The sequence below is a fragment of the Rissa tridactyla genome, chromosome W (assembly GCF_028500815.1).
Source record: "Rissa tridactyla isolate bRisTri1 chromosome W, bRisTri1.patW.cur.20221130, whole genome shotgun sequence".
Classification (NCBI taxonomy): domain Eukaryota; kingdom Metazoa; phylum Chordata; class Aves; order Charadriiformes; family Laridae; genus Rissa; species Rissa tridactyla.
The window spans coordinates 12,035,605-12,050,376 of NC_071496.1; the positions used below are offsets into that span (position 1 = coordinate 12,035,605).

The window sequence follows — 14,772 nt, forward strand, 5'->3', positions numbered from 1 at the left end:
CTTTTCACTGCCAGGAACGTAGCATGGTGTTCTCTGTTTGCCTGCAAGCTGTGTCTGGGAGTATGTTTAAACGTGAAAACTGTTCACCAGAATATATGTGCATTGCACTCCACGTAGTGTGAAGCAATATGTGGTGTCAGGACACACAATGCTATTTACTGCATTTGGAACAGATATTTTTTGTGATCTTTTTATTCTAGTGTTGGAAACTCATATTCAGCTTAAGCATAAAGGGAACTTTCAGAACTTAATTCCAGTAGTCTGTTCATGTCTAAAAATTACATATTTAACTGAACATAAGTTTTGGATACTTTGGCTCAAAAGATTATTTCAGTTGTGTGAATCACCAATAGTTTTGTTCATTTGTGTGGGGTTTTTTACTTCATTTACAGTTCTCCTTTGTGACTATATGTACAAACACACGCAAATAAATATACAGCTGTTTCTGCCTCTTCCTTGTCTTCTATTTAGCTCTCTGGATTTCTTTCTGATCGCTTTCAAATTTTTTGTATCACATTTCCCAGTCTTCAGGAGACAACTGTGGAAAATACCACCCTAAAAGCAGCATCCTGCTCTGCCCTCCTCACTGACTCCTGCTCTGTTTTCTGATCTTCTCATGTCAGTGGAGTGTTTTCAGGACAAAATATTTCTGTTAGAGGCTGTGTTACTCCCATCTTCAAATTAATATAATGACAGAGAGATTTCCATAGGTTACCAATTATTAAGTGGCTTTACTCAGTACCCAGTCTGCTTAGTGCCTAAGTCCTAATGAAGAACTGAATTCAAGTGACTGGCAGAATTTTAATGCCTCAAATAAATGAAAGTAGCCTACACCAGTCTATAGATAGATAAAAAATATGGGGGCTGGCCATACTGGACTGATAGTTAACACATGCTCACAAAGCAATAGAAATCACTTGCAGTGTTAAAATAAGAGTTCAACACCACTAACTTTCTATTTGCTTAAAAAAAAGTCTAAAAGGTATATTTGCAGCTTTTTTTACATGTAAATTTTTTTAATAACCATCTGTTGTTAGCAGATTATAATTGATTTTTTGTTGTTGCTTATAAAAAATTGAAAAGATTTTCCTCTCTTGTGAACTTAAAACTGCAATTCTGAGATTTTTTCCCTAAAAAATCCTGGTCTCCTGTGAATGTTCCAGGCTGAACTGATGCAGAAACATCTGCTTTTTGCAACCATCTTATGGTCATCTATGTCTTCAGCTGAGTGTTGCAATCAAAGTACCTTTAAAGATGATGGACAATTTTGAAAATTGTCAGATCTCTGAAAAATGCTTTGAGGAATTGACCCGTACTTGTTCATCTTGAAGACTGATGCTAAGGATTTAACACTTCCACATTCTCTTCAAATTAGACCCAAAGCTTCTGCTGACTGATGCAGGATCATGTGGCTTTGAGTATCCAATTCAGTCAGATCCTGAGGCCATATCTCTAGAAACATTTCCTGGTATAAAGATGGTTTAACCCACTCATCAGCCTTGCTTTTGACAAGATAAAGCCGGAAGAGTACAGTCTGTAGTAGAGAACAACTTCAGAGTCTAACCTGCAGAGAGCACCCTGATTCCATAGTGATTTTTACATGAAATGAGACATAGATTTAATTATTTAGCATTACAGCAGTGAAATAAAGAAGTAACATTATCACAAGTTGGAAATAATAGACCTGGGAGCCTCACGTGTTGCACTTCCTTTGCAATTATCCAACTGCACAGATGATGTTTCTCTTGACTCAAAAAATTTGTGTAAAGCAGGAATAAAATTACCTGGAGACATAGCTCCTGTGTTACAAGGATATTGTGGATCAAAGTGTGGAAAAAAAATCCAAAAAGAGAGAGAAAGACTAGATATAAATAAGTGCTGTGCAGTAATCTCCATCACAAAAGATGCTAAAAATCTCCGGAAATTATTCAAGTGTGAATTAGCATTGGATCTAGAATTTTTTCATATGAAAAAGAGTGAGACAGATGCATTTAATGAAATAGCCAGTGAGAGCTTAGAGTTTTCATATAAGAGTGTAACAATGACCATAGCAGATCAGATAAAATATCAGTCTACTCTAGCAGTGGCCAATAGTGAAGAGCATAAGGATAAGTGTTCAGTGATGCTTCATCAATTACTTTCTCAGCCCACAACAATTTGCAGTTCCCTTGGATCAAATGAGAGTATGACTCTTCCTGGCTCAAAACAGGGAGTTTAAGCTGTGTTTCATGTCCCGCCTTAGTGACAAACTAGGTGAGAAGGGCATAATTTGGGACAGATGAATATCTCCAGTTCTGTCCAGAAATTATTTTTTCACAAGACAATTATAGAATCATAGAACCATAGAACAGTTAGAGTTGGAAGGGACCTTAAAGATCATCTAGTTCCAACCCCCCTGCCATGGGCAGGGACATATTCCACTAGACCAAGTTGCTCAAAGCCACATCCAGCCTGGCCTTGAACACTTCCAGGGATGGGGCCTCCACAACTTCCCTGGGAAACCTGTTCCAGTGCCTCACCACCATCACAGTAAAGAATTTCTTCCTAATATCCAATCTAAATCTCCCCTCTTTCAGTTTAAAACCATTACCCCTTGTCCTATCGCTGCACTCCCTCATAAAGTGTCCCTCCCCATCCTTCCTGTAGGCCCCCTTTAGGAACTGGAAGACCGCTATAAGGTCTCTGGAGCCTTCTCTTCTCCAGGCTGAACAGCCCCAACTCTCTCAGCCTGTCCTCATAGCATAGGTGCTCCAGCCCTCTGATCATCTTCGTGGCCCTCCTCTGGACTCACTCCAACACGTATGTGTCCTTCTTATGTTGGGGGCTCCAGAGCTGGACACAGTACTCCAGGTGGGGTCTCACGAGATTATACACTTTGCCTTCAAAAATGGATAAAATTAGTTTTACAGTCTCACACTCTCCATCCCCTAAAAATAAGCCACAAAGCTCATCACAGAAGCCCCAGAGGATCCTATTATTTTCTGCATTGCTAAAGCCACATTTTCCTTCCTGTCCAAATGCATAGGTCAGGTTACAAGAGGAAGGGAAAGAATATTTAGCCTCTGTAATGTAAATGTCTTCAGAGGTTGGAACAGCTGATGGTGTGAGATGTGTAGTACTGTGTGATGTGCTATTTCCATACCATCCAGTCTGTTCACACAGCAAGACTGCCTGGATGTGTTCCTGTGCAACCTGCTCTAGGTGAACCTGCTTTGGCAGGGGGGTTTGACTAGATGATCTCCAGAGGTCCCTTCCAACCCCTATCATTCTGTGATTCTGTGATTCTGTGATCTCCTCCTTGGCCCGGTCTGCTAATCCTGTCTACACCCATGGCCATTCATGCTAGACCCCATTTTGGTCACTAATAATTCTTAAGTGTGAAACCAGTAAAAAGTATCACAGACTGGCAAGGCAGGAAGGAAAACATGGAAAACTCTTACAAGACAACAGTTTTCACGTAACACCGGGGAGGGAGAAAGAGGGACAGAACTAATTGCAATAACCTCACAATAACGATTAATTGTATGGCAGCTTTTATCTCATCTAGCCTTGTAATCTAGAAACCCAGCAAAGCTGAGCCTGCAGAATTGCCTGCCATGAAGTTGGAGTGATGTTTGTTCAACTAATTACATCTGAAGGCTTCCAAATGGATTTAGGAGTAATGGTGTTGACATGAAATTCTCCTCTCACGTTTCTGTGGCATGTTACTCATTTACTGATCGGGCTGCTGAAAAGAGGTATCTGCTTCCCCAGGGACTGAGTTAAAAAATAAGGTGCACGTTTGGTGGAATGAAAAATGCTGGTTTGTGTCAGCAGAAACTAGTTGTGAATTTTAGTGGAATCTCAGTCAAATCAAATTGGTAGCTGCAGTGTATACATTTGCAAATATGATCATACACAAAGGTTAAAATGTTAATGTTTGCAGAAGGAAAAGTTTCAACATTCAGTTGTTAAGCAATAATTCATTTTAAAATTAATTTAAAATTCTGAAACAAAGCAGAATGTTTGTGTCGAGGGAGATGGAAACTGGAGATTTTTAACACCAAGGATTTTTGTTTTACTTTTGCATTTACTGTGCATTCATTTAGACCTGAAACATAGTCATATCGAATATCTGTCCACAAAGAGGAAACACTGGTTACTCACAAAGCCTAGTCTTCAACATTTCTTTCATCATGGATTGATTTCCACTTGATCTTGTTTTTTCCTCTCCTTTCAGGGATGTCATTGCTCAGTGGCAAGAATATGATAGACAGTTTATAAATGTAAATATCTGAAGAAAGAGAAGAAGGGTAAAAGGGCTTGGAACATTTTTTTCTTCTTTTTAAAAAAATATTCCATCACAAATATTATGTGAACAAATAACAACAGTACTCCTTGTCTTAAAAAGACAGGAAGATTGATTTTTCTGTTTTATCTGGTTTTGCTCAGGTTTTCAACACCAGCCACTGCTGTAATATCCAAGTATTTGAGTTTTGACCTGAACAATAGTATTTCACACTTGGAAAGATCCTTATACCAGCCTGTAGAAAGTCTCTGCCACCATGCCTGTTGATACAACACTTGTCAAAGGAAAAAATGAATAACTCTCAAAAATTACATAAGCATAATAGATCTGCTTTGGGGTTATTGGATTGGGTTGCATGTTTCTCAAAACAGGAATCAAATGCTTACAGTGAAAGCCTTTGGCACCAGGAAAGGCAGGTGGCAATGTAGGAACACTCAGCTCAGCCTTCGCTGGACCTAATCCCATCTATCAAAATACAGAGCTTGTCCCTGTCCAGATTACTAGGTAGGTTCCTGATGCTTGTCAGTGCTGGGTGGACAAGCACCACCTAATTTCTTCCTGGTACCTTAGACACAGAGTGATGAACTGAGACTAGTGAAAGTTGGTCAGTCCTGGTTATTGTTCATCATTAATGAGAAATCTCTCAGGTGTTGTGCGGGAGTGCCTTCAGCATAAACTCAGTGGTCAGTGCTGGGATTAAAAAAATTATTATTCATGTCATATAGGCAATACCCATTTTTTGCTTTTTGTTGTCCAGGATGGCATTCACTTTATAGACCTATGAGATTATTTTTCTCGTTTCCTCTTGGCAACTTTGCTTATCGGAGACCCAGGAAATCGTCAGTACCTTTGATCTCTCCAGCTTTTTCCTGTGGCATATTATAAGTTTGTGCCTTATTAGGTTTGTTCTGATCTTCTGAGGGAGTGGACTGTGATGGGAAGAGCCGTGAATGTTTGTGTGGATTCTTCTGTATCGCTTGCTTGTCTCTAAACTGATATCCAGGTGCTAACACATAGCCTGGTATTTGGATGCTTGTTTTCTGCGATGGGGCCTGTCAGGAAACAGAAAATCCACCAGAGATGAAGGGAAGAGATGTGGATCTTTTCTAGACATCATTCAGAGTTCTCATGGCTTTTCCTACTCCTCTTATTATTTGCTGTGGTACAAACAAGGCTGCTCAAGATGCTGCATCCCTCCCCTTATGTTCTTAAACAGTTATCTTTTGTTTACAGCTCACATAAACTATTGCCTATCAAAAATACAGAACTTGATCAAAACCCACTGGAATTCCTCCTATTAGCCTCAGTGGGATTTAGATGAGCACTGTGTTGAGCAACGTGTCCCCTTCTGTCTCTGATTAGTGATCAAGACCTCATGTCTTCAGCAAAAAACATTCACAGAAGGAAGCTTTTGGATCTATAATTATTACTCTGTTTCCCGTTGTAAAGTTAATGAGAGCTGCCAGGGTGGAAATCTCTGTAACAAAAATTTAGGAGAAACCTTGCAACCCTTAGCACTCCACCTGCAGCCTCCAGAGCTCTCCATGGCATGGAGGCCCCAGTCACAGGGGGAAAGCTGCAGAAGCCATCTCGAGTAGACCATGCTGTTGCAGGGATAGAATCATAGAATCATCGAATCGTCTAGGTTGAAAGGGACCTTTAAGATCATCAAGTCCAACTGTTAAACTAACACTACCAAGTCCATCACTCAGCACCACGTCTACCAGTCTTTTAAATACCTCCAGGGATGATGCCTCAACCACTTCCCTGGGCAGCCTGTTCCAATGTTTGATAACTCTTTCAGTGAAGAAATTTTTCCTAATATCCATCCTAAACCTCCCCTGGTGCAACTTGAGGCCATTTCATCTTGTCCTATTGCTTGTTACTTGGGAGAAGAGACCGACCCCCACCTCTCTACAACCTCTTTTCAGGTAGTTGTAGAGAGTGATAAAGTCTCCCCTCAGCCTCCTTTTCACCAGACTAAACAATCCCACTTCCCTCAGCTACTCCTCATAAGACTTGTTCTCTAGACCCCTCACCAGCTTTGATGCCCTTCTCTGGACATGCTCCAGCACCTCAATGTCTTTCTTGTAATGAGAGACCCAAAACTGAACACAGTATTCAAGGTGAGATGCATAAGTGGAAATGCATTGCTTTCCTGCATGAAGACCATCACTGGATCACCCAAGGTGATGCTGCTGACTTTGCTAATATGATCTCTGTCAATGAATTCTACTTTGGGATGCTTCTGTTGCTGCCTTGACCAAAGGAGAGACAAAGCTGAATACAAAATAGTCTCATCCTGATGGAGATTTGTCAGCTAATGACAGTCCAAGGGCAGAGGTAGATTATTGATCTATTTAGTTTCATTGCACTTACTTTTTCAGATCCAGATATTTTTATGTTCTGCCTATGGAGGCCAATAATTGTCAGTGCCTCCCCACCCACCATACAGCCTGGGTGGCTTTGTGCTCTCCTTTTGGTTGTGGAGGAGCTGACCTCAGCGAGGAACTGGCTGTCTTAAAGATGGCAACTCATCCATCATGGCTTTCACAGGCTGTCAGCATCGCATTTAATCTCACTTGTAATTTTCCAAGGGAGGTTTGCAAAAGCCACAAACAGAATCTTAATGCTATAAAATGCAGTTTGTAGCCAGTGAATATTTCCTGTCTGTATGAAGCTGTGCTGTATTCCATCTGCCCTGAACTATCCAGAGATGAAAAACTCCTAAATTCAGCCTACAGTCCCATGTGCTATCCACAGTCCTCATGCTGTTGTAACTGGTATATCTTCCCTCTCAACTCACATGCACCCAAGTAGACACTCAGAACCATGCACTTCGCAAGGAAGATGGGAGAATACTGTTTTCCTGGAGCTCACTCATCATGTTCATGAGGTTTCATTGCCCATTTTATGGACTTGTCCTTCTGGGGGATCTTGTTTTTTGGTCACACTGCAAGCTTCAGTGCCCTGCTTCTGTAAGTCCTTATCCAATCCCCTCACCACCCACAGGCAATCACAATTTTTAAAGTTTGGATCAGACTCAGGAACGTTCTGCCAGCTGTTAAATTTTCATTTTTCATTATCTTCACTATACCGGTCTTCCACCTTCATTCCCTTCTTAAATTTTACCAGCAAAAGAACAAGCTAAATTGGAATCAATATAACCAGAATTATACTCTGGGAAACAATGTCAGTTTCAATCACAGAGGGTTACTCTAAAGATGAGATATAAAGCCCTGCTTCCCAGATATATGATCAATAGAATGACCTCTCTCCCTGACCTGTCCGTGTCACGCTGACAGTTCATATCTTCTTCTGGCACAGACCCACAGAAGCTGCAATTTGTCAACAAGTCCCTGAGCTGTGCAGATCTGGAATGGATTTCTATGACATAGTTTCTCTTCTGGCAATAAGATGGGAACAAGGTAAATCCCTAGAATTATGTGGGCATCAGTGACCTCATCAAGGGCTTTATCCCTTGTTTCTCATTCCATAGGTGTCTAGCCTCTTGACTGAATTATGAACCAAAAGAAAAATGTCTATTTTTCCTCTAGACATCTCTCTATATTTACAATTTCTTCAGCAATCAGATTAATTACATTACTATAGCTATATTTTCATTGGTGCTGGAAACAGTAGTGGTAATTATGACAGCATTAGATTTCATAGATGCCTGTTTTCAGCCTTGAAGCTGAAAAACTTCAACTAAATGTCCTGAATTGTGCCAGGTGTCCTCCTCATGCTGAATTAGTTAATAAAATTTCACCAAAGCAGTTAATTAGTTCCCGAGGGCAAGATTTAAGAAAAATGCCATGCTTTGAAATGAACCATTGCCATTAATAACTTTAATGTTGTCTCTTTAATCTGGCAGGAAACTGGAGTCCAAAACCAAACCTTTGCTGCTTTTTATAGAAATCCAGGCAAATTTGGCCAAGTTACAAGCCTCCAGCCACACAGAGACTGGGAGGATGTTTTTCTGCACAATTTATTTCTCCTGAGTATTCTCCAGTTCTCACAGCTCTTAGCAGTCTTGTTTCATTACAGAGCATAGCATATCTTCCCTGCAGTTGTTCTTCCTTGCAGGTGGGAGAAAAGAGTTTTGATCCTAGAAAAGAAAGAAAAAAAAAAGAAAGGAAAAAAAGAGTGGAACAAAGGAGGAATTAGATGGGCAGAGACTAGAAAATCATGGAGCAAAGGAAAGGGCAATTTTTTATATTTGAGTATTGCTGTGCTTGCACCGTAATTATATTTACGACCTTAGCATTCCTTAACATAAAGATGTTTCAATTTATGTGTGGTTTTTTTTCCCTTTTAGGTAATGAATGCATAAAATCTTCACTGAAACTGCAGCTTTGTGTAATTGTTTGCTCAGAACTGCAGTGTTTTTAACAAAATAAAAAAATCCTCCTTCAGCTCAAACAAGTTATAGCAAGGAAAAAAATTATTATAAAGTCCAAAATAGACCAAAATAGTCTTCTATCCAGACAATCAATTTTGCAATGGTGCCCAATAGACATATTGAATCATGCATTTTGCTTACACAGCTGCCCAGAGAAAAAACAAGGACCATATTGCTACCCATCACTTTTTGCTTAAGGTTGGCAATTATAGCAGTTGGAAAGCGGTAACAATCTTTCATTGTGTCAGTGAGTATTATTCAGGTTGGCATACAACCTCCCTGCTTACCCTTATAATATTCTTAATTAAATTAAGATTATACCTGTAACATAGAGGAATGATCCTTCTAACGTTACAAAGTTTGTGACTCAATGCAAAGGTAACAGGGAGGAATTCTGTGGTCTGTGTTATGCAGGTACATGCTCAGTGCAGATTTACCACCAAGCTGGAATGAACTGATTTTCTGTTTCATCCAAAATCCTGTTTCACACTCTGTCCAGCTTTGCGGATAGGTACAAAAAATGCATGGTGATGTCATAACTTTATCATAAAGGGCATTTTCTTCATGGTAGGTATGAGAGAGTTTGTTTGTATCTTGAAACATCAGTGGTTTTTTCCCTATTAAATATAAATGGCACCTTTGGGTGCATGAAAGTAGAAATAAGAAAAAAAACCCAAGATTATTCTTGTGGTAGACAGTAGCAATTGAGACTTTCCATAGCCTATTATGCAGCCTTTCACAAGGCTGTCTCAAAGTACTTTTTTGTCTTTTTATCCAGATGGTTCGTAAGTTACTTGAATAAATCATGATATCCAAATACAAATAAAAACAAAGTCTAGAATTTCTGACCTAGAATTTGAATATACACCATACAGTTCATTCATACAGTTCATTCATTCAGTTTTATGTTCAAATACTGAAAAGAAAGGATAGTCTACTGGCTGGAAAGCTATCTTAATATTTAGAAACTCATAGGGTTTGCTCCTTGTTTTGCTGCAGACCTACTACACGTTACTGGATGAGCTCCCAAAGTGTAAAAAGTACCTTGAGTGGTAGGCAGTGGTACTCCTTATGATAAGCATTTAAACTCTATTTAAACCACACATTAATCAGCATGCTGAGCACCCTTCTATTTACCAAGCTGTCAGGTCAAATTCCAAGAAGTAGCCAATATGGAAATTTTAGCAATAAGATGCCTGTTTCAAAATTCAGGCAAAACGAAAAAGAGCTGCCTTGGATACCTCTAGATTCATGGTAATTCCTCCACTTACAGTTTCTCAAAATACAAAGACACATTTCCTCCAAATATTATGAGAACAGTAAGTACACGAGGGCACTTAGGGAAGAAGAGCTGAAAAACAAATAGATTTTGGATCTTTGTACAGCTCAGGCATGAGCTAAGTGATAGGATTACAAGCCTGCCAAGACCAAAACACCTAAAGGCGTGGTCAGAAATTAACGTGACTGAAAAATCTTATGGTATGAAAGCTGGTGTGCTTAGTCAAGTTGCCTCCAGGATTAGGTTAATGCTGAACAGGGATTTTCTAGGACCTTAATTCTATGTAAGTCTTTTTGGCCATCCGTTCCAGTCTGTGGAATAAAGGTACAAACACTATCAAACTGTACAGGATTAATACATTAAAGAGAGGAAATGCATGGAAAAATCGATGCATCAGAATTAGGGAAATAACATACCTGAGCACATGAATATTGTCAGTATGCTCTGTTCAAACATCTCATGGATTCAGTCTGATCCTTTCACTCTTGAGTCTTCTCTGTCGGGTACTGTTAGAATATTTTCCTGTAAAATTGAAGGTCAGTGATTTGTGGCATCCAAAAAGTCAGACTACATATACTGTAATGTTCTCATGTTGATTCATGCTCTGTGCATTAGGTGACATTTATGGACTTTTCTTTTCCTTGTAGGTCTCGACTGAAGAAGGAATGAGCTTAGCCAGAGAATACTCCTGCTCCTTTTTTGAGACTTCAGCTGCACTCCGCTTCTACATTGATGATGTCTTTCATGGACTAGTGAGGGAAATCCGAAGGAAAGAGTCCTTGCTGCCCATGGTAGAGAAGAACATGAAGAGGAAGGATAGTCTGTGGTGGAAACTGAAAGGATTCCTGAAGAAAAAAAAGGAAAGTTCAACCTGATGGCAATTCCCCATGAGCCACCCACCCATCAGGAGCTGACCACAGTAACACGGAACACTTCAAAAAGGCAGCATTGACACAGTATCTTCCAGACCAGGTCCTGGAGTACCTTCCCTTCAGCCCTCATGCAGAAATAGCTCCTTGAAGGCCAAATTCATGGTTGCCCTGTGTCTCCTCTGTAATATAGATAAAGTCACTTAGCATACCCTCTCATCCCTTCTCTGCAAATCTGAGTTGAAAATATACTGTGGTTTTTTACCTGTGGTCCCTGGCTGGTCTTCAAATGCTAGGAGTTAAGCCAGTATCCAAAGCAGAACCAGCTTCCACCAGCTCTAGGACAAGGAATGCATTTATTGCCTCCTCTCTACATGCATGGATCATTTCACCATCCCAGGAATTAATAATATTGATTTCAGTTGACATTTTGACTGTTTAAGGACTCTAGAATTTGACCTTCAGCTTTGCATTCACATGTAGGTTTAGGGTTAGACTGTGCCCAACCCACACATGCGTGTCTGTGTGCGAATGTATGTGTGTGAACTAGGCCCAAAGGGAATGCTGGGGGCTCCCAGTTTTGACCCTGCAGAGCCCTATCCTCATTGTGACCTTTCCATTTAGCAGGAAGGGTTGGCAAGCATAGCACAAGTCACGCACCAGCTGTCTGGAGGCTGCAGGGCTACTGCTCTGTCTCCTCTGCTCATTACTCACCAGGACTGGCTAGCAGAGGTCCCATGTCCTACAGACATGCAGTACATTAGAATCATAGAATAGTATGGGTTCAAAAGGACCTTTAAAGGTCATCTAGTCGTGTCCCCCGCCTTGAATGAGCAGGGACATCTTCAACTAGATCAGGTTGCTCAGAGCCCCATCCAACTTGGCCTTGAATGTTTCCAGGGATGGGGCATCTACAACCTCTCTGGGAAACCTGTGTCATTTGTGTCTATCCTGAAGTGATAATTAATATCATTAGAAAAATATATATTCGTTAGTAAATGTTCATTTTTTCACTTTTCTTATTTGACTATTTTGCAGGGTTTAAACTAATATTTCGGATGATCTGGGGGGCAGTTGATTTGTTTTGCACTGTTAAATTTGAAAAGGTTATGGTTTCATGAAGAATTTCAGTTCATTAAAATCTAGTGTTTTGTTCTCCACTTTCCCTTCCTTTCAAGAAAATCCAGTGATATTTTTTGACTTGTCAAAAATTCTCCATCAAAAGTACTACTTTACTGTATATAGTTAGATAATATGTTGTGGAGATAGAGAGCAGCATAGGAGGTCTGTTCGACCTTGATGAGACAAGGCTGAGTCCTTGAGAGAGGGCTTGAGAGAACAGAAAAACAAGTATCAGGGAGTATCAGCAAGAAACAGGACGTGAGAGTGAAGTTGCTGTGGGAGAGTGAAGTTGCTGCTCCTCATGAACAGACAGCAGAAACCAATCGGAAGAAGTAGAGAAGCGCGTGGCAGTCGACCTTCAACCTATCAGCAGGACACAACTTGCGCATGGAGAGTGTGTATAGCTATAAAGCCTGTCAGATTGTTGCAATAAAGGTCTTTGGTCTGTACCCCGCCAGAGTCCATGAATCCATGCTCCACAAATCGTGCCCGAACAGGGACATGAATCGTAGGAATGTACGACCGGTGGAGCAGCCCGGCTGAACGAAAAAAAGCAGCGGTATCGGAGAGCTGCAGTCCAGACAAATAATCACCAGGAAAAGGTGAGCAGCCAGGGATGTGTGAGGATGGGATCGAAAATGTCCTCAGAGGAAAAGGCAATTGTATGTATATTAGAAAAGTTTTTAAGTAGAAGGGGTATTCAATACGATGAAGGAACTCTTCAGCTTTTACTGGCATGGCTAAAAAGCAAAGGTCTTCCTGCTGATTCTACAATGGCTTTCCAATTATCAAGTTGGGAGCAAGCGGGCGAAACTTTATTTGAGACTGCAACAAAAGGGGATGTGACTGCCACAAAGGTCTTGACAACCTGGAGGTTGATTAAAGATACTTTACAGCAGGTAAAATCCGAATGAAATGCCACAGCAGCCGCTGCTGCAGCTGTGGCACCGGACAGCCCGATTACCACTCAGACAGAGGGGGGGAAACCTGAACCCCCGAGCTGTCCGTCTGCGCCATTAGCACCCCCGCTAGATGTGACGTTGATACCACCGTGGTCTCCTGTATTACCGGGTTGGGGCGATTCCTTGCCAAGTCCGGCACCAAGTCCGGCAGTCACTGCAATTTATAATCCTGATCAACACTGGCAAAATTTACATAAACAGGCATTACAGGATGGCGATATGGAAGCCGCTACTGCCATCGCCTGTCCGGTACTGCTTTATCAAAATGGACCAAACACCTGGGAACCGATAAGGTGGGAGCTGGTTAGAGAAATGCAGAAAACGATTATGCAGCATGGACTAACCTCCCCTTATGCACAAGGACTATTAAATAACATTATGAAAGGATACATACTGACTCCGTTCGATATCAAGCAGCCAGCTGAAGTTATTTCTACCCCAACACAGTGAGTTCTTTTTATGGATCACTGGAGAGATGTGTGCAACGTCGCCGCAGTAGATAATTTGTCAAGAGGGGACGGCGATCCGTTGCAGGGAGCAGGCATCCCTCAATTGTTAGGGGAAGCGCCTGTTGATACCCCACAGCTGCAGGTGAGATTAATTCCAGAGATACTAAGACAGTCAGCAGACCTTGCCTTACAAGCTATCGTAAAGGTTCCTGACACGGGAAAGGCAACTCAAGCTTTTACAACTGTCAAGCAGGGTCCTAATGAACCCTACATGGCATTTATTGACCGCCTGCAGGAAGCTATTCATAAACAAGTGGAGAACATAGAAGCCAAGGAAGCACTGACGTTAAAGCTTGCGGTGGAGAATGCTAATGTCGATTGTAGGTGTATCTTACAAGCCTTAAAGAATCCAGGCTTAATAGATATGATAGAAGCTTGCAACCGAGTGGGATCTATCTCTTATCAAACCGATTGGCAGCAAATTCTAGAGATGATATGGAAACAGGAGGATATCAGACAAGCTGCGAGCAGTAACGATGCTGCTCCGTCTGGGGCAACCACCGCACCTCCTAATTTTAAAGCAGACGATTGCCCCCCAGTCTTGCTGAGATCAGAACATGCCGAAGGGAAAGGAGGCACTCAAGTTCACTCTACCCTATTCTGTAATAGCCCTGAGGATGATCCTGGGTGCCCCTTTGATCCTGGTCCAATAAATCCAGAGACTGAACCTGATTTATATCCACCTTTAACCCCAGTTAAAGCTATGCCTGCATCTGCTCCAACTGCGGAGGAGATTTTACAGCAACAGCGATGAAAGTTGTTATCGCCCTCCTCCGTTCTTAACCCTTCTCCATTTGCGCCAGGTACCGCGTCTGTTCCTCCTTATCAACCACTTATACGTGCGCAGCCGGAATTGGGGTATTGCGGTATATTGTCAGAATGTCAGCAGAGAAGGACGGAGCCGGAGCTGTTTTGCTCCTGCCATTGCCCGCCTCAGCCCCTCCCCTCCCCAGTCGTCTCCCTGAGATAGAAGTGCTGGTTTTGTATGTCTGCTGTGTAAGTGTGTGTGGGCGCCAGCTTATACCTGCTGATCAGCATGTGTGCTACTGTTTGTTTTTTGTTGTGTGCAGTGTCGTTAGGTGACTCCACTTGAGCAGGTGTTCTGCCCGGTGTGGTACTGTTCTCGTACACGACTAGGGGTGACACTCCGTCAAGTGAAAAAGTTTGTATATACACAATGTTTAGACATAAGGCGAGCACGCCCCGGGTAGATAGACCAGGATGGGCCGTAGAACCGATGGTGCTGGAAAACACATATATCACACCAATTGTTATTCAGTCTCGGGTGCTGGCAAGAAAAACATTTGGATGACTTAAGTCTGTGATGGACTCACAGACACC

General features: G+C 41.5%; 1 protein-coding gene across 1 annotated transcript in view; it reads left to right on the forward strand.

Annotated features, from left to right (window-relative positions):
- Positions 1–10,844, forward strand: part of LOC128902115 (GTP-binding protein Rit2-like) — a 172,795-nt gene extending 161,951 nt beyond the window's left edge. The window contains exon 6 of the mRNA XM_054184505.1: positions 10,617–10,844. Within this exon, the coding sequence (XP_054040480.1) occupies positions 10,617–10,844 (228 nt within the window). The remainder of the gene's footprint in view (positions 1–10,616) is intronic.
- The last annotated feature ends 3,928 nt before the right edge of the window (positions 10,845–14,772 follow it).